This window comes from Mangifera indica, chromosome 3 (assembly GCF_011075055.1).
Source record: "Mangifera indica cultivar Alphonso chromosome 3, CATAS_Mindica_2.1, whole genome shotgun sequence".
In the NCBI taxonomy this organism is placed as follows: domain Eukaryota; kingdom Viridiplantae; phylum Streptophyta; class Magnoliopsida; order Sapindales; family Anacardiaceae; genus Mangifera; species Mangifera indica.
In genome coordinates, this window is record NC_058139.1 from 1,842,079 (window position 1) to 1,862,408 (window position 20,330).

The 20,330-nt window shown below is 36.2% G+C and overlaps 4 protein-coding genes across 7 annotated transcripts; 3 read left to right on the forward strand and 1 right to left on the reverse strand.

Annotated features, from left to right (window-relative positions):
- Nucleotides 1–849: 849 nt before the first annotated feature.
- On the forward strand, nt 850–10,646 carry LOC123212010 (PH, RCC1 and FYVE domains-containing protein 1). Of its 4 annotated transcripts, none has more exons than XM_044631028.1 (9): nt 850–1,369; nt 1,807–1,893; nt 2,792–2,881; nt 3,272–3,352; nt 4,156–4,344; nt 4,428–5,816; nt 7,328–7,474; nt 8,171–8,477; nt 10,233–10,646. In XM_044631028.1, exons 1-8 carry the CDS (start codon nt 1,322–1,324, stop codon nt 8,237–8,239), a joined length of 2,100 nt encoding a protein of 699 aa, XP_044486963.1. In that variant the 5' UTR covers nt 850–1,321; the 3' UTR covers nt 8,240–8,477; nt 10,233–10,646. The 4 variants fall into 4 exon arrangements, with proteins under 4 accessions (XP_044486963.1, XP_044486961.1, XP_044486960.1 ...); XM_044631026.1 differs by having other exon boundaries at nt 852–1,369; nt 4,428–6,542; nt 8,171–8,482; XM_044631025.1 differs by having other exon boundaries at nt 852–1,369; nt 4,428–6,542.
- A 919-nt stretch (nt 10,647–11,565) lies between these two features.
- LOC123210506 (microtubule-associated protein RP/EB family member 1A) lies at nt 11,566–14,833 on the reverse strand. Its single transcript, XM_044628902.1, has 8 exons — nt 14,483–14,833; nt 13,954–14,022; nt 13,752–13,838; nt 13,002–13,108; nt 12,723–12,868; nt 12,547–12,623; nt 12,319–12,432; nt 11,566–11,909 (listed from the first exon to the last, which is right to left on the reverse strand). Exons 1-8 carry the CDS (start codon nt 14,588–14,590, stop codon nt 11,787–11,789), a joined length of 831 nt encoding a protein of 276 aa, XP_044484837.1. The 5' UTR covers nt 14,591–14,833; the 3' UTR covers nt 11,566–11,786.
- A 722-nt stretch (nt 14,834–15,555) lies between these two features.
- LOC123211527 (40S ribosomal protein S9-2-like) lies at nt 15,556–17,530 on the forward strand. Its single transcript, XM_044630315.1, has 3 exons — nt 15,556–15,690; nt 16,250–16,631; nt 17,115–17,530. Exons 1-3 carry the CDS (start codon nt 15,663–15,665, stop codon nt 17,296–17,298), a joined length of 594 nt encoding a protein of 197 aa, XP_044486250.1. The 5' UTR covers nt 15,556–15,662; the 3' UTR covers nt 17,299–17,530.
- A 151-nt stretch (nt 17,531–17,681) lies between these two features.
- On the forward strand, nt 17,682–19,030 carry LOC123211526 (putative pectinesterase/pectinesterase inhibitor 26). The gene has a single exon (XM_044630314.1). It carries the CDS (start codon nt 18,145–18,147, stop codon nt 18,871–18,873), a length of 729 nt encoding a protein of 242 aa, XP_044486249.1. The 5' UTR covers nt 17,682–18,144; the 3' UTR covers nt 18,874–19,030.
- Nucleotides 19,031–20,330: the final 1,300 nt, after the last annotated feature.

The window sequence follows — 20,330 nt, forward strand, 5'->3', positions numbered from 1 at the left end:
CTTAATAACTTGCAACACAGCAGAAAACTACAGCACAATTTCAATTCGAAAAGGTGTTTTTACAGATTTCCAACTTCACCAACAGACCATCTATCATGATTTTATTGTATGTGCGTGCGCACAAGAATAACAGGCATTTGTACATTCATTGCAAGATCTGTTGGATCATGGCAACGATGCTCAGGGATCTCCGTGACAAGGAAAATGGCAAAAGTAAGAAGAAAAGCGTTCAAATGTATTTGCAAAGTTGAGGTTGCTGGTCGGTGGGTGGGTTGGGGTGTGAGTTGAGTCAAATCGAGTAGTGTTTAGTTTGAACTTGGATTAATGAAATAAAGGCAGGGTTCATGTGGAAGCATGCTAAATTGTTGAGTTCTCAGCTTGAGCTCGATATTGAACTGACTATCTTGAGTTCAACTTAAAAAATTATATTTTTTAGTAATTATTTAAATTTTATAACTTATATGTTTATTAATTAACTTTCATATTCAAAGTAAAGAAAGTAAGATTTTTAGAGTATAAGGAAAAAATTTAAAATTTTTAGAGGTATTAATTTATTGTATTAAAATTGAGTTCACAAGTTTATCAAACCTATCTATAACAATGTAGCTGGACTAACTTGACATGAGCCCAGCCACAATCTGCTTTGCAAATGTCTTAGCTGGATTTACACCCTTATTTTTTTTCTGTTAATCAATTTACACCCTTATTGGAATTGGGTGGGTGTAACATCGAAGTTTTTTCAAACTGAAGGCAAAAGGGTAGTTTTGACAAACTTAGGGGAGGACTAGTAATTCATGAAAAATAAATAAAAACTTTCGAAAAACAGGTGGCAGAAGCTCGCGCCAATGTTGAATTATTATGAGTTTCTTTCACGCTTGATTTTGGAGCGAAATCCAATCAATGTGCTCTGAAAATGACCATCTTTTGGCGGACCTATTTATACGGGTAAAATTAATAGACATTGTTTTGTTTCTACAATCTCTGGCTTCAAACGAAACGATAACATATATGACGCCATCACGTTCTGCCGTTGTGCTTAATCGAAATACTAGACTATGTTTGCTTCGATCTTTCTGATGATACGTTTGTTTGGAGTCTAGATATATTTCGATTGTTCGTGATGAGACAGATGGATTTTAAGATTGGAGTTTGAGGATGTTCCCGAGGAGTGATTATGTTAAAGGGGTTTTGGTGATGGAATAGAGGAATTTGATATTCCGAGTAGTGACTGTGGAATTGCGGAGAGATTTTTTATGGGGAAAATTTGGGCATTTTCTTGTCATTGTTCTTTGCAAGGGCTGGACTTGACATTGAAACTTGAATGGCTAATTTTCAGCAGAACATTCTTATTGATAGGGACATTGATCAGGTAGTATATTTTCTTCACGGTTTGTTTTTTGTGATCTCATTTATCACCGTATTACAACTTGAACAAAACTTAAGGACGATAAATTAGATATCTCTTCTGTCAGCCTAACATTTGATGTTGAATCATATATGGTTTAAGTATGAAAATGTCAAAGCTGTACTGTTATTCTGCACATAACTCTAGAATTTATTCAGTGTAATGTAATGAGTTTGAATTTTCAGATATGTTTCTTGAAATCCATGACAAAATGTCCTTTTTGGTTTGTGACTACCTAGTTGTATTAATAACTCATGGCTTGGCCTTGGTCTTGAATGGTCCAATTGGTTCCAGCTCGACCTACTAATTCAACAACCATCAAATTTTTGCTTTGTTCACTTCGGGGAAATTTATCTTGTTTTGTTTATGTAATATAATATTCATAATTTTCATATTTGCAGGCCATTAGAGTCCTTAAGAAAGGGACATATCTGCTGAAGTATGGGCGTCGGGGAAAACCCAAATTATGTCCATTCAATCTTTCTATGGTATGTTCCAATGCATTTTTGAATTGCAAATTAGCTCAAGTTTATAGCCTCATTGTTGTTTTTCTTCTCATTGAGTTGTTCAATATCTTGTTTCAAATAAATATTAACAGCCATAAAATCTTTTGGTGTTAACTCTATGGCCATTTATCAAGTGGATTACTAGGTTTATAATGTTTTATTTTGTAGATGTCGCCATTAAGAACTAATTTGAAACAAACAACAACTCAGGCATTTGAAAATACTATTGACTACAATGACTTGACAAAAAAACCCCTTATTCTAATGGGATAAGCATTCCACCTAAATCTAATTGCAAAGACTGAGAATTGATAATTGAGTGATTGAAATGATAATGTGGTAGAGTAAGTTATCATAATAAAAGCACTGGTCCGAAGCCAAAATGTTAATAATAAGGTGAGTAAAATCTAACCAGCTGTCAAATTGCAATATGGGGAATGATATTCTTGCTTGAGATGTAAAATCACAGTTAGAGATTAGCTTTAACGTAGGAACTGAAACTATAATTAAGTCGGTGAAACATGTGAGCCTTTACACAAAGGATCTAAAAGTGATTTTAAAGAGAAGAGTCAAGCTCATCATCTAACATGTCATTGAGTGCATTTTGTGACAAACTTTGGTGCAATAGCTGCCTCATAAGAGCTTGTTATCATCTTTTTCCTGGTAAAATGGTGAAAATAATTATTGGTTGATGGGACTGTAAAACTTGGATATAATTTTCAGAGTGCTTTCTGTTGGCTGATTTATTTATCCAGATCCTTGGAAGGATGACAACAGTTGCACACAAAATATGAAGCTTATACTGCCAAACATCAATTTAATATTATTTGTTGTGAATGGAGTTGAATTCCATACATTGAAATTCTTATGTTGTTTCAAGGATGAGACATTGCTGATCTGGTATGTTGGCAAAGAAGAAAAACAACTCAAATTAAGCCAGGTTTCAAGGATTATTCCTGGACAGCGCACAGTAAGTTTGTACTTCCTTACAATTCATGAGGTAACAGATTCAATTGCCAAAGAATGCTGGTGCTAACCTATATTCATTTGTGTTTTATAAATTATAAGGCCAGTTTTAAGATGTATAACTTTTTCACTTCAAAAGATAGTCATTTGCTGCTTCCATTAGCTCGATCAAAAAATTTCTAATTGAACCAAGACAAAAGACCCATTTTTTCTTTTCCCAAATCATATATCATGACATTATGACCCTTAACTTTTTGTGACTAGTGTAAACCTGTTGACTGCTGCAAACTACAACTCCAATATCAGATGCCCACAGATCCTCCAGAAATTGCAAACCCTTTAAATTTCTTAAGCCTGGTACAGATAATAAATATTATTGTGTATGATTTTGCAGGCAATATTTCAGCGCTACCCACAGCCTGAGAAGGAATATCAATCATTTTCTCTTATATACAGTAACAGGTCCTTGGATTTGGTAGATCTTTTTTCTTCTCTTGCTTATGGCCTTAAAATGCATTTTTGTAGACTTTACATCGTTTTTTTTTTTTTTACAAAATACATAATAATTATGAGTTGTACATCAGTGTTTATGCACTCGGTTTCTTTTGGAGTTTCATGTATCCATATTCAGTGATGTATTAATCCTTGCCAAGACATAACAAATCCTACGAATTCTTTTGAATTTTGATTTGAAATAAGAGTGCTTTACTTTATCCTGCTTCTGATAATTTCTGTTTTTCTTGTAAGTTTCTTTTAGGGGTTTACAGTTTCATCTGAAACCACATCAAATCCTGTGATTTGTGTTGAAGTCGGTAATTAACTGATTACGGAGACAACAGTTTTCCATTTTGTATTATATTTCTATACTGTCTTTCCCCAAATCATTTAAGCAAGTTTCAGTATTTGTGTAAAATAGGTAACACCAGTTTCTCATTTCTGTATTTCTTTCCAGTGTGAATAGATACTGAAGTTAGACATTCCTAAGAGTTATATTGTGTATTGCTTTGAACATCCTAAAGTAGAAAGTAGAGGAAGCATATGATAAAAACGTTGGAACTCCTTTTTTTTAATTTTAATTCTTATTTCAGTGATTTAACATTACTCGTTTTTCAATTACCCAAAAAAAAAAAAAAGCACTACTCCTTTTTCTTTTTTTCTTGTTGTATTCCAAATGTTCGCCAATGACTTGGTTTAATTTTAATCTTTAAACATGCCATATGCAATAATATGATCTTTAATAAATTATACCTACCACTGACTATTGGGCACCTTTGTCAGATATGCAAGGACAAGGATGAAGCTGAGCTATGGTTTACAGCTCTTAGAGCCCTAATTTCACCAGGCAACTGTCGCAAATCAAGAAGCGATGAAACAATTGATAGCATATCATCAGATAGCCCATTAAGCCATAGTCAAAGGAATTCTCCCTATAATGTGTCATCTACCAACAGCGATATAATCTTTAAGGTTTTTTGCACAATCTTTATGGAAACCATAGAGCTCACTTCTTCTTTCAAGTTAATGTTTTCTAATTGTTTTACTTATTCCAGGATTCAGGATACAAAAGTTCAATTGTGGTTCCTTTTGAGAAATCTCTGCAAAATAAATTGGGAAAAACTGTTTCTGATGTTTTATCATATACGGCAGCGGCCAAGGCCTACAATCAAGCTGATTTGGTTCCCAAGTCTCACAGTTTTGTATCTTTGGTTGGTTTAGATGATACAAGTAGCTGTAGTTCCACAGTTGATTCATATAGAGCTAGCTTATCTAGTGCTGTGAGTTCATCCAGCCAGGGATCTTCTTATGCAGATTTTGATGCTTTGTTTGATGTTTTCTTCTGGGGAGAAGGAGTCTGTGATGGGATTTTGGGTGGTGGTTTGCATGAGATTGGAATTTCATCTGCTGCCAAGCGGGATGTGCTTTGGCCAAAGGTACTTGAATCAAATGTGGTCCTTGATGCACAGAATGTTGCTTGTGGGAGTAAGCATGCCGTCTTAGTTACAAAGCAGGGGCAGATTTTTAGTTGGGGTGAGGGATCTGGTGGCAGGCTTGGACATGGAATGGAAGCTGATATTTCTTACCCAAAGCTCGTTGATGCTCTCAATGGATCAAATGTTCGTTTTGTGGCATGTGGGGAATTTCACACCTGTGCAGCAACAATTTCAGGTGATCTTTATACTTGGGGCGATGGTGCTTACAATATTGGTCTTCTTGGACATATTAGTGAAGTCAGTTGCTGGACCCCTAGGAAGGTAAGTGGCCAAATGGAGGGTGTGCAAGTATCATCTATCTCTTGTGGACCTTGGCACACAGCTGCTGTTACAACAGCAGGTAAGTTATTTACATTTGGTGATGGAACTTTTGGAGCCTTGGGCCATGGAGATCGTAGTAGCACGAGTGTGCCTAGGGAAGTTGAAATTCTGAGAGAACAAAGAACACAGATGGCCTCTTGTGGTGCTTGGCACACTGCTGCGGTTGTTGAAGTTAGTACTGGATCTTCTAGTTCCAGTGGAGCTTCATCTAGAAAGCTCTTCACCTGGGGGGATGGGGCTGAAGGTCAACTTGGACATGGTGATGAAGAACCTAGACTAGTTCCAGAGAGAGTAGCAGTATCAGAAGACACAAACTTTTGTAAAGTGGCCTGTGGTCACAGCATAACCATTGCATTAACTGACTTAGGACAAGTATATTCCATGGGAAGTCCTAAATATGGACTTCTTGGTATTCCAGGAAGCATTGGCAAGATTCCCATTCGCATTGAAGGCAACATCAGAAACAGTCACATTGAAGAGATAGCATGTGGTTCTTATCATATTGCTGTTTTAAGTTCAAAAGCTGAGGTCTACACTTGGGGTAAGGGAGCAAATGGTCAGTTAGGCCATGGAGACAATGAATACAGAAACAGTCCTACAATTGTTGAAGCTTTGAGAAACAAACAAGTTAAGACTGTTGTTTGTGGTTCCAATTTTACTGCTGCCATTTGTCTTCATAATTCAGTTCCCAATGCTGATCGCTATATATGTTCTGGTTGTCGAAATACATTTAATTTCAGAAGAAAGCGTCATAACTGCTACAACTGTGGGCTAGCTTTTTGTAGTGTATGCAGCAGTAAGAGGTCTCTGAAAGCTGCTTTAGCTCCAGAAGCAAACAAACCTTATCGTGTGTGTGATGATTGTTTTTCTAAATTGAATAGAGCCCCAGAGTCTAAATCAAGTTCATTAGAGCACAGATCAATCTCAAGGTCTCCTAGGAGTTCAAATGGAAGTATAAATCAGAACTGTAATGAGGTATCTGATAAAGAAAATAAGAATTCTAGATCTGCTAGTAAACTTTTGAGGCTTGCTTCTTTTGATTCATTCAAAGAGGCTAAAGGTAGACAATCTAAACTCAATAGATACATTTGTCATAGCTCTCCCTCTTTGAATGGCACTTTCCAACGGGATTCAGCCTCTGCATTTAGGCATTCAAACAAACTATCTGCTTGCCTTCCTACTTCAAGAATGGCTTCTCGACCACCATCTCCTATTTCATGGAAGTCAAGTCATTCCCGTTCCATGACTATGAATTCAGCTCTTTTTGATCTTGCAGATCAAGAAATCACTTTTGATGAGTCAAAACAAACAAATGACTGTCCCAACCAAGAAACAATCGTATTAAGGGCACAGGTAAATGCACATATAAACACATAATCATCTGTCTTTTCAATCTCATGCATGCTTTTGTTCTTCAAAATTGCCCATTATTTTACAGTCTCATCCATGACTGCAATTAGAAGAATTTTTTTATTTGTTGGAATGAACAGCAGCAGAAATACTTACCAATTTTTGATATTTATAGTAGTAAACATCTATAGTGTAAGCAGTGGGAATAGTTTCACTTTCCAGCACTCACCATTCATGCAAAACTAGATTAATACATCACCTCAATGCATATCCTACTGCCAAATCCTCCCAGGCCGGATCTTCCTTTTCCAAGTTCCCTTTTAACTCCTTAAATCCCCTTTTATCTTTCTTTCCCCTTTTTATGGCATTCTATCATTCCTCTTGTATCCTCCATATGTGCCCACTTCTTGCTCTCCTTTTCAACTGCCTCCATCTCACCACATAGCAATTGTCCACTACTCCTACCCCTTGCTTCTCTTTTGGTACATCTTATTGTTAGGTGGCTTAACATACTCCTACCCCTTGCTTCTCTTTGGTACATCTTAGTGATAGGTGGCTTAGCATACTCCTACCCCTTTCTTCTCTTTGGTACATCTTAGTGATAGTTGGCTTAACACCTAGAAATGTCATTATCTTCATAGTCCTCACTAATAAAAAAACATCAATGTTTGGCCCTTAAAAAGTATAAACTTTTCATCAACGTATATCTCAAAATTTATGTTTAAGAATACCATCCCTTCATTTCAAAATGGTAAGAAATTGAGAACTAATATTAATTTGGCATGCAGGTGGAGGTTCTTACTCGCAAATCCAGACTCCTAAAGGTAGAACTTGATAGGACATTGAGACAATTGAAAGAGGCATCTGCAATTGCACAGCAAGAAGCTGAAAAAAACAAGGCTTCCCAGGAAGTAATCCAATCTCTAACTGCACAGGTGAGAGAGATTATTGTTTTTTCAATCTTAGATTGTCATTATGAATTAAAAATTTTCTCAACTGAACACATCAACAGAGCCTATGTGTACTAGCAAAATAAAATAAACAATGTGAAATTGAAGAGAAAAGAACAGATCACTGTCCGACTATCCTCATAAACATATATATACTCCATTCTACTGAATTTCATGTTAATTTTTTTTCTGTAATCTACTTAAAACAAGGTATGTTCGTTGAATGTAAACTCTTTCCCTATATGAATTACAAAAAGCAGCCATCTATATGATTAATTTTTGTGTGACTTTTAGAAATTAAGAAGTACTTATGCATTTGGGGCCTGATACCCATATACTATAGTGGCAAAATACAGACCCATCTTTTACTAAGCAAGCAAGTGCTCAATACTAATGCTACCTGGCAACTAGCACATTTTTTTTTTTTTGATCTTGCAATCTTTATATCCCTGCATGACCATGCCCTAAACCAAAAATTCACCTGTAGCAGAGTGAAGTAGTTTTAGAGTAATATGGTATAGGCTGAGGATTGTATCAAACATCTTGACATGTAGATATCATTGCAGGCTAATTTAGGAAAATAAAGTCTTCTACATTTTATTGATATGCTTCATATTGTAGATTCTTGGATTGTGCTCAGGAGTGCATTTGATGTTCAGTTGTTGTCTGATTCTTTGGCAGTTGAAGCACATGGCTGACAGAGCAACCGAACAACCAACTGAAGATGAGAAAGCAGGTTCTAATGTGTAGGGCATATCCATCATTCTGAGTCCAGCCTCTTATCAGAACCATTTGATTAGTGCTAGCACAACCAGAGCCATTTGACCCAATTAGTCAAATGGCAATGTAGTAGTTCCAATTTTTGTTGAACCAAAGGGAAGAAACAACTAAACAAATTTAGGGTGGGTGGCAAATGTTGAACGTGGTGTGTACATAAGTGTTTCCACTTTGTCTAGATGTGGCAACTACCTGAGACAGGTTTGTGTAGGTAAGGTATTATGTTTCTTTTATTCATTGCTACTATTACTTGTAATTGGCAAATAGATTAACTGAAATCTTTAATCTGTAATCTCAATATGATCTTGAAAAATTTAAATTTAAACTGAAGGTCTATTGTTTTCCATAGAAATGTTTAAATGATTTTTTAATAAAAGTTTCCTTTGAAAATGAACATATGGAGGAAATTCTATATGCATTATGCTTTTGCCTGCTGTTTGCAAACGAAAGGTGAAAAATACTGTATAATTGCTGGTAAAACTTTACATACCAGATTGACAGATAGAACACAAATATCAATGCTCATGGCTAAATTCAAATAACATGTGCAGTGAAATAGTATTTTTTGATTCATAGCTTACTCTATGGGAAAAAGTTTTGAGAAACATAACATTATGTTAAGATCCCAAGTGCAAGGTATGAGACTTGGATCCCACATTGGAAAGTATGGGCAACTAATGTGGGGTTTATATGGCCTTGAGCTCTCCCATCTCAATAGCTAGCTTTTGAGGTGTGGTTCTTCTAAGGTTCGTATCATTTGGTATCAGAGCCATCACCATGTCTCCCAGTTGCAATCATGCAGCGCGGGTGGTGACGCCGGCATTGCAGTGTTCACCCGGGGCTAGCAGGGAGCTAGCGCACAGCCAGCCCGTGTGGGCGCCGGGGCTGTAGAGCGTGGTGGTATGTTAAGATCCCAAGTGCAAGGTATGAGACTTGGATCCCACATTGGAAAGTATGGGCAATTAATATGGGGTTTATATGGCCTTGAGCTCTCCCATCTCAATAGCTAGCTTTTGAGGTGTGATTCTCCTAAGGTTCGTATCACATTATAACATACAAATGTACAATTACAACCATATTTGTGAGGATCACTTGAATGTTAGATGCAAACCTTTTATGGTGAATTATTTTAAAACGAGAAAGAATTAGCTCTCCATTAATTGTCTGTTATCTAACTTCCTCTAATTAATCAGTGTAGTAATGTCTTGGGCTCTATTGAATTGATACTATGTGAATTCTTTAGTATTTTGCCACCCTGATGGGTGGTTGAATTGTGCAACCTTTGACTTTGAACCAGTCAAAAGTTTAAATGTCAGGTCACCTACCTAGGACATAATATCTCACGAGTTGGCCAACTGCGAAGGTTGGTGATAATAGTTCCCAATTTCAAACCTTATGCATAAATTGAGGGATATTTGGACATTTTTTCCCTTTATTATTTTTCTCCGCAAGATTGCATTTTCATTAAAATGTCCGAGTATTGCAAAGGCTGGATTTGTTGCTTGCTGCACTGCTCAGCACTTTGCTACCTGTTGCTGAAACTCCTATAGCAATAAAGATTTCTCTCTTTATACACAACTTTCACCATCAGCAGTTGTCCTCCTATACAGAGTCTTGACCTGGGAGTCCAAATGCTGCCATTTAAGTTAGGCCTTCCGGTCAGTTTCAAGAAAACTCCGAATCCTTGTTTGCTGCCATAATAGGTCTGTCTGTCTATCTAAATGTTTATATAGGTGAAAGAAATTAGTACACTTTATTGTCAAACATTTGAAAACAATATGTACCTGTTCTTTGATATGATCAAACTTCCTCAGAAATAATTTGAGCACTACAATTATGATGTATGACTCATTGCAATGCCTTTGAGAAACTGGATTTACACATTTTTATTATTCCTGTATGTTTTTAATTTTCTACAACTATGTTCTTTTAAGTTATTGCTTTTGTGTTGTGAGCTGTTCTGCAGTCATATTTTTTAGCAAGGAACAACAGGAGAAAAAATGGGCAGAGCTTGGGATCGAGATATTCTAGCCATTACAGAGCAAAGCCAAGAGATACTGGGAAAAGGCGGAAGCTGGTTGACTGAAACTTCTTTTGCATGAGCCTGTCAAATAGAAACAGTCAATTTTGTTTTTCCAGCTTCTCTGATTTAGTTGAAAGTACTTACTACGAGATTTAATTTTCGTAACACCAGGAAGGATAGGAAAGAACCAAAAGGAGAAACGAAAGTGAAAATTAAATGAGATTCGTAAATTTCAACTAATGTAGATATTTGGATTTCTAGATTAAGTTCTTTCTGTTGTACCTTGGTATGAGGTGGTTTTGAATCCAAAATAGGCTGTAGTTTGTCAAAAAAAAAAATTCAGTTTTTTAACTCCCCTTAAAAATTATGCTACTCATATTCATGACTGAGAAATGGTAAAAACTTTGGTAGGGACGAAATTTGATGGCATGGTTTAAAAGCTCAGGCCCAGAGAAACCGAATCTGAACCATTGCTTTTATCATAAGCATAAGCATCTGAATTTATGTGCATAAATCTTATATTCTAATCTTAAAGAAATCAAAATGAAAATTACATGGCCATGTTTTTTCCTATACATTCATAAAGAACAATACAGTCGCATGAATTGAGAGGGCAACAAATATTGTTTTTTGTGGCTCTGGTCATTCTCATCATTATAGAATGCAATGGGCTGTAAGAAGCCCATTTCCAATAAGAGAAGATGTTACAGGACCAATCTGAGCCTATTTGGATTGAATTTATTATATGGTTTGGACAATTCAAATTCCAATTAAGACTCTCCATAGTTTGCTTAATTGTCTCTCCAACAACATTATTCATTGTTCAAGCAATACTAATTATCCTATGAATAACTTTCGATGATTGTATACACTAACTTGAACAAATTCAAATTCAAATTCAAACTGAATATTATAGATTTAAACTAAGTTAAAATGAATCCTAATCCAACTTGGATCGAACGTTCTCTGAGATCTTTATTCTATCAATTTCTCTCAAATGCTCATGCCAGTAACATAAAAGATGGCATCCAAAAATGATTTAAGATTTTCATTACAAGAACTCTGTTAGCCGAAAACCGATCACTGTGGTCAATCAACACTACCATACCTGAGATATAGTCTTATCTTGCGATGAGTTGAAGAACATGAAGCAGTTTAGTAACCAAGTTCTTTCATGCCCCTTTTGTCTCATTGGCACTAAAAGAACTAAAACTTTACCAAGTGAACTCTATGCAGTGAAATCACAGCTTAAACTTACTATTATACTTCCAAAACATAAAGAAATAAACCAGCAGTACTTACCACCAATAAATTAGTCATTAATTTAGTTCACAATCATTCATCAAGCACAAAAAGGAAACAGAGAAATGAAAAATCCTACAGTTCCAACTTCCAATTGGATGATATTAGGAGCCCTGGACGCCCTATGCTCGTAAACAAGGGCTTATACCTGTTTCACCTTCAAAGCACACGGGCCCCTATTGTCTTGGTTAAAAATCAATCATCTCCTGCTCCATTATCAGCACCATTCAGATACTCCATCAAATACTCCTGAGCTTCTGCTAGTGCTGACTGTTCTGCATCAGCAGCATACAATATCTTCTTGACTGCTACAGACATCTGCATCAATATTTAAGTATTATTAGATTTACAACTTAAGGGGGAAAAAAAACCACCAAGGCAATATTAAAAACTAATAATCATATGTCATATCATGTTTCTTTGAAGCCAAAATTATTATATTATAACCTGTGTAAGCACAGATTCCATGTGGTTGATTTTTCACCTTTGATGCTTAATGTAAACTAAAAAGTTTAAGGATAGGACTTGTTAATCCAAAACCAGATGATTTACATGCTACAGAACTTATAACAGATAAGTTATTCAGAGAACTTCAAAATTCAATTCCTTAGTTATGTGCAGATATAGGTAAGGTGGCAAAGGGGGAACAATTTAGTCCAAGAAATGACACGTAAAACCATAATCATCATAGATTTCAGAAATTAAAAAAAGGTCCAATAATTCTTACAGGAATTTCCTCCAATCCAGAAGTCTGACAAAGTATTTCCATATCCCGCAATTTGGCAAAGTAAAAGTCCCTTTCTTTCTCCAAAAGGTCCACAGAGAGCTTTAGATCTGTAATCTGCATATATATAATCAAACATTAAAAAAGTTGCATGTAGACAAACTGCATCATGGATTACACTTGATTTTCAACAAGAGAACGAGAAATCTAGCAAGGACCTCATGCCAATACCTCCTTGGACAAAGCTTGAATCTCTTCCAAAGAATTAGTTCCACCTGCTGCAGCATCTGTCTTACCAGGTCTGGGCCCTATATCAGTATCCATTAAATTACAAAAACAATTATTACATATATTTAAATAAAACAACAAGACACAAGAACACAAGAAATTAAGTGGTTCAAGTTAACCAGAAGCTTTATTGTGGCCAACTGTATCCCCAAAGCCAGCATTATGCATATTGTTAGCCTGTAATGATTTTGAAATCTTCTGTGAGCCATTCTTAGAGATCCGCTCCTTCCCACCTTTACTTCTTCGTTCCACAGGATTGTAGTTCCTACAACAACAAACCATGCAACAAAATCAGAATCATGCTAAAAAGGAAAAAAAGATATGGTAATGCCAACATAACTTTATTGAAAAGTCCAAAAAATCTGTAGGAGAGGAAAGAGAAAGAGACAGTGACATACTGATTCATGATGCCACCATTTACAGATTCACAATAGCGTTTCAGCCATTGTAAGAACTCCAAGTTGTCCAAAGGTCGGCCTTTAACAAGCTTGTTGACCTCAATATGCTGACATAAACCAAAATTGAGATAAGAGTCAGAGTAAATGTCCACTAAAATAAAGCATATAAACCCCTTAAGCCTGTAACGCAGTTCATACAAGACTGATAACACTGTTGATCACAGAGACACCAACAGTTTGTATCCAATGTGTTAAGCCAATTTATATTATAGATTTAAGTCATTAGAACCTATACGTTAACAGAATAAACATGAACAGAGAGACTTCAAATTTATTCTGCCATATAGCATTCTCCTTTTAACTTATTTTCCCACTTGATCATTTTTGTGCTTGCCAATAACCAAGTTGCCACTACATACAGCTGCTAAAAGAAACTCCTCATCAAAGAGTTTTCCATCTCATTTACATCATGTTTGCAGAGAGACTATACAAGAAATTACCAACATATTATAATGAGTTGATGAACAGGTAGGAAGAGCCAACCCTATTAATACAGTACCATTATGAACCAATAACCTAATTATAGCAGTAAATGAAGAGATTAAGAACTAAAAAATGAGCATGAGGTAGTGCACTGTAAAAAATAATAGAGTACATAGGCCTCTTCAAATTATTAAACCTAAGAATATCAAGGTCAAATGCATATGCTGATGCCAAAGCAAAGAGGCATCATAGGAAAAGATGAAATACCTTTTCAATTTTCAATTTATTGAATACATCCTGCAGGACCTTGTAATTTTGGATAAAATCATATTCAGTCTTAGCGTCAAAATTTACCTACAAACATGCAGCCAGGGGAAAAAATAATAAAAAAGTTGGATGATCAAAATGATTAAATAAAAGAAAAGGTGAAATGAAAAGTAAAGTGGTAAAATAGTAGCATGATTGTCACCTTGTGCATTGGAACAACTCCTGGGTAGGTCATGTCCATTATTTGGCATTGCACCGCCCCTGATGCAACCTACCCATCAATATTCATACAAAATAAAAAAGGTTAACATTCCAAAGCCCCCAAAATAAAGTTAAAGCTGTATGATAAAAAAATAGATATTGTCAATACAATCTTCTATCGTTGCAACAACCAACTCAACATCTTAAAATTCATAAAACCCAGTAGAAAAAAGTTTAACCATCACCGCAAAACGAGACAACATTTCAAAGCAAAGCTTTTACCTCTACACTTTAAAAAGCCATAGATTTTTTCCCTTTCTGAAAAAAAGGGATTTTCAAAAAGAAAATCTCAATTTCCAATAAAAGCAAAACGAATTGATTAAAATCAAACAATAAGGACAATAACTGTCACGATTCGTCTAAGCATTTATACCCACCAATCTCTGCAGCAAACTATGAACGAAATTGAACAATTCCAACTCCAAACTCAATAAAACACTGAAACAAATAAACGGAGAGCAAACGTGTACCTCTTCAATGCGAGAAAGATTCAGTTGAAGGCTGTTGTTGATCCACGTCAACAACTCATTCCTCCCAACAAAATAAGCACTGTCCATCGTCCCAAAGTTCATTGCCATTTCTTCAAATTAAAACCCAAGACAGCAAGAGAAAAAAAAAATCTTATTTTGGCGTGATTAGAACGCGTTAAGAGAAGGCAAGAAGAAGAAAGAAGACGAAAACCCAAAGAACGAAAGCAGACGACGGAGAAAAAAGCTGGCACTTCTCCTCTGAAAGTGCGGTTTTCAATTTTATTTTAAACGTACAATTTTTCAATTTTGTTCTTTTATTAGTTCAAGGAATAGCGGCAAGTGGGGATGACTATGAATAATAATTAAGATTTAATTAGGCACTAATTAATCTAAAATTAAGGTGGTGATTATCAATAGATAATGACGGACATCAGTGACGTTTTAACTTTAGGTTTGTACTAAAATATCAGGATGCCGACCGACCTTGACATTAAGCCTTTCAACACAGATTGATTTGGGCAATAAATAAACCAATAATTTAGGACTCATTTTCGTTGTGCCTGATTTGAGGTTTTAAGGTACTAACAAGAATATTCAACGGTTTTAAAGGCAAAAAGATTCTTTTCCTGAGATGCTACATGAGAACCTCTTGACATGTGATGGAAGTATCAAACCGAACAAAGGTTATCTCGAATTCGATCAAATCTATAATGGGTTTTTCTAATTTAAATTTTTGATTCAATCGAATTAAATTGATAATATTGAAAAAAATGAATAATAATAATAATAAAATCATTAACAAAACAAACTCTATCAGTAGTGTCAACTCCAAGTCTAATTTAATAAACTGAAATTACTTTAATTCGAGTTTGATTTATTTCGGTTAAATTACTCGGTTCGAAATGCCATCTCCAAGAGATCCACAGTTTTCAGGATAGCTGGGCTATCTGAGAAAAGACGGGAATTTTAACGGGAATTGGGCCCCAAGTCATAGAACAACATACTCTGCGCTGGGCCGGGCCTTAACATTTAAGGTAAATAGACGCGTGTTTGGTAACAGGTTTTATGTGATTCCAGGGTTAGGGTTTTTAGGGTTTGCTTATAAGTTATGAGATTCTGAGTCTCTCACATGGTTTTTGGCATTTGAAACTGGGAGAGACAGCCTCGCGGAAGGAGCACCATGGTACACGTCTCGTTTTACCACAACTGTAAGCTCTCTTTCTGTATATGCTTGTTGAGATTTTGAGGTTTTAGATTTCAACTTGTTAGATGATCAGAACAATGTGATGAAACTAAGATCTTAAAGATGCGATTTGATCTGTTTGTCGTTTGATTTATGTATTCTTATTGTTTATGATGTATTATTTCTTTTGGATTCAGATCCTGTTTGTCTTAGCAAATTTGAGAAAGGAATATTTGATCATTAAGCCTAGAATCTAGTAATAAATATTGTTCGTCTAGAAGTAAGTTGAGTTGCCGTTCTAGGCAGTATATCATGGAAGGATTTGAGTCTTTGAATGGTCTATTGGAATGTTGAATACATGATGGAAATATTTATGATTTAAAACCCTGCTGTTATGCTGAAATTTAAAAAGTCTTAGTTTACTGAGTTGATTTGGTGAAAGTAGTATTTGTTTCACTCATCAAAAGTAACTAGCATTTGGTTTTCAGCTATTAGAGATGAAAACTTTTTTAAACCTGCGTGTTCTTTCCATCAAATCACTTTAGAAACTGATTTGTTGCTGAATATTCTATGAATATCTTAAGATGGAAAGACATTTAAGAAGCCCCGTCGTCCCTATGAGAAGGAGCGTCTGGATGCTGAGCTGAGGCTTGTTGGAGAGTATGGGTTGCGGTGCAAGAGGGAGCTGTGGAGAGTTCAATATGCGTTGAGTCGCATCCGTAATGCTGCAAGGGAGCTTCTGACCCTTGATGAGAAGAACCCCCGTCGGATATTTGAGGGTGAGGCCCTTCTTCGCAGGATGAATCGCTTTGGGCTTTTGGATGAGAGCCAGAACAAGCTTGATTATGTGTTGGCTTTGACCGTTGAGAACTTCCTTGAGCGCCGCTTGCAAACCCATGTATTCAAGATGGGTATGGCCAAGTCTATCCACCATGCCCGTGTGCTCATCAGGCAGAGGCATATCAGGTAAGCTTATTAATTGGTAGTTATGTATAGATGTTAACAGTTTCAGATTTAATTTGTTGCCCATTTTGGATTCTGCATAATTGTATTTAGATGTGATATCTTGTTATAACCTTTCTGCTTGTAGTTGATGTTAATATCCTTTATATCCCCATGGTATCATGTTGATAATTTTCCAAGGAATGTAAGTGCTTTGTTTTGATTATAAGCAACACAGTAAATAATCTTAGACTGGACCATTTTTATTCTCACTACTCATTTTGGTGTTGCCTGAAACCACCTCAACAACAAATTTTTCTGAGCTTGCAATCATTTTAAAGTTGATGATAACATGTGAGTTTATGGTACATGTTTCGCTGAGGGATCATCTTGATGCTTGGGCTTTAGTTTGTGTACATTTTAGAAGTGCTGTGTTTAGAATTTGGGCTTTATTATTGTCAATTATTTTCACTGCACTAAGAATTTGAATTTTCTTCGGTTGGGCAGGGTTGGTAGGCAGGTGGTGAACATCCCATCTTTTATGGTTCGGGTTGATTCACAGAAGCACATTGATTTCTCACTCACAAGTCCATTTGGTGGCGGTCGTCCTGGAAGAGTGAAGAGAAAGAACCAAAAGGCAGCTGCTAAGAAAGCTGCTGGCGGAGATGGAGATGAAGAAGATGAGGATTAAGTGATGATTTCTTATCTAGTAGTTGAATTGTTATCACATCCTATATTTATCACCAGCATGCATCAGGCTAGTTGTCTAATAACTTTAATTTTCTCTTAAAGTTGTGGAAGAAATTTATTCTTGTTTATCTTGAATATTGTCATTTTATCTTGACATGGTATTATCCTAAAATTGTTGTTTCCGGGAAAAAGAAACGTTTTTTTGTTAGTAAAGCTTGCTGATGTTGCTATCATTTTATTGATTTATTATTCATCAGGGATATGTATGGTGTTTTTACTAAAATGCAAAACCTACTTGGTTTTCATCAATGAAAAGAGAAGGAAGCATTTTACTCTGGAAGATAGCAAATGGGTAATGATTAGTTATTGTCATCTTTGGGTTCATATAACTTGAGTTTTTCTGTGGATCCTTGGAGCAATGACAATGGGAAGAAGATTTATTCCTGGGGAAGCATGAAAATGTACCTTTATCTGTTGCTATATTCTACATAGAATGGAAATTTGATAATCCAAATGGAATCTGTCATTGTGCATGACCTATAAAGACATACTAAAAAACAGCAACATTTGGTTGATTTAGTAGAAGAATAGAAGCCAATTTTTGATCATTTCAAACTTTGAATTGGTTGTCTATTTGGTTGTTGTCTATTTGAGGCTTTACCATTCTATTCTATATGAATATGAGTTCTAAATGAAATATCATTTATTAAAAAAAAATCCTTCGTTATATACTTTAAATATATAATTTTCCTCTTTTTCTTTTGGACCCTTCCTGCTATTGACCATCACAATCCACCCGATATAACAAACCACTGAAAGTCTATCACCAATACAGAGGCACAAACACATGGATTCTATCAATTTCGTCAAAGGCTACAACAAAGTAAACCACCCCCATGGCCATGGCCATGACAATCAATCTCCACGAAAACGCCGCACCATCTCTGCCGTCATCGGTACCGTCTCCGCCATCTCAGCCATCTTAATCATCGGTTTTATGGTTGCAGTAATTATGCGTCATGAATCTAGCACAAACACTCGGCCACCCGCCTCACCGTCACTCTCCTTGAACTCCACCGCCTCGATCAAGACAGTTTGTAGCGTGACTAAGTACCCTGACTCATGCTTCACCTCCATATCTTCCCTCAACCTCTCAAATAACTCCGACCCAGAAATCATCTTCAAGCTGTCCCTTCAAGTCAGCATCAAAGAGCTCTCAAATCTCACATCTTTCCTCAAATCTCTTAACGGTGTTCACTCTGAACCTGCTTTGCAAGATTGCATGTCTCAGTTTGAAGACGCTCTGACTCGACTCAACGACACGGTGTCTGAGATGGAGGTGGGCTCCGGAGAGAAGATGTTGATGGAGAGGAAGATCAGCGATATGCAGACATGGATTAGTGGTGCCATGACGGATGAAGATACTTGCCTTGATGGGTTGGAGGAGATGGGATCCAAGGTCTTCGATGAAATGAAGACTAAAATGCAGAAGTCAAAGGAGCTGCTGAGCAACAGCTTGGCTATTATTGCCAACATCCAGACTCTTCTTCAGAAGGTCGGTCTTACTATGCATTGACCAATTCCAAATCAAATACCAATTTCTGGGTTGTTTTGTTTTTGAATATTTTGTGTGTATAGTATGTGTATATGTGGAATTGAAATTTCTGCTGCTCTTTATCATGTAAAGCTCTTAAATGAATAATTGTACTGATTTACTGTCGGCTTCTTCCTAATTTGTTCTAAATTGAATTACCATAACAAAAGTTGAACCCGTTAAGTCAATTTCCTAACCTAATGAGGAAATCGACCAATTTCCTTCTCCTACCTATAACATCCTCTAATAAACTGATCTTTTAGTTAAGACTTAACATGTTTTTTAAACAGTATGATGTAGGAGCATATCTCTCAAAGTTTTATCAATATGGGATTTGTTTAAAATATAATACGAGAGCATTAGCTTGTTAAGTAGTTTTATGTTTTTGTGTTTACTGTTTTCACAATCCTGGCCAATTGGTCAGGTCTGGATCTGGACATACTGCGTGAAATTGCAGAGAGAATTACATCGCTTACAGATTATATTGCCTTTCGTCGGGTTTGTACTTCATGGAAATCAGCTACAACATCAATGAAATTTATAATTAGAGACAACCCAAATCCAAATCAGATGCCAGTCCTGCTTCCAGCAGAAAGGTGCAGCTATAATCGTGAATTCTACAGTCTCTCAAACCATAGGATTGATGAAGTTTATTTACCAGAATCAATCGCTAAGAAGTGCTTCTCCTCAAGATTGGAGCATGAGTCTCTTGCATCCTTTTTCTCGTTTGCAAATAAAACTTCCTCGTATAAGAACTTTCTTCCGTTGGTATCATCCTATGACTCCTAAGATGGACGTAAAATTTATAGACAAATGCGTCTTATCATCGGATCCTTTATCAAACCCTAATTACACACTTATGTCATCTACGGAGACATAAGAAAAATGACTTACTTCAGACCAGAACCAGGGAAAAAGAGTTAAGAAGTTAACTTGGCAGGCTGTGCAGGGATGGCGAAGGGCTTATTTTGACATTGCTTATTACAATGACAAGTTTTATGCTGTAAATTGTCTTGGCGATGTAGTGGCTTGTGATTTGAGTGTTGATCCGGCTGTGGTGTATCAAGTGGCAAAAATGCCAACAGGGCTCGTTGAAATTTTGCAGAAAGTTTATATGGTAGAATCAGCAGGCGCATTATTGGTGGCTACTCGATCAGGAGTTGAAGGAAGTAACAGGTACGGAACTTACAGGTTTGATGCTTTTCAAGTGGAATTATGCAGTAATACTTGGACCCAGATGAAGAATATAGGCAACAGAAGTCTGTTTTTGGGACAGAATTATTCAGTGTGTATTGAAGCAGGTATATCAGCAGGATGCAAGCCTAATTCCATATATTTTACTGATGATTGTGAAGCAGCAGCTTGGGCTGCAAGAGGAGGGGGAGGCAACGACATGGTAATATAGAATATTGAAGATGGAAGTTTCGCTCCACATTTTA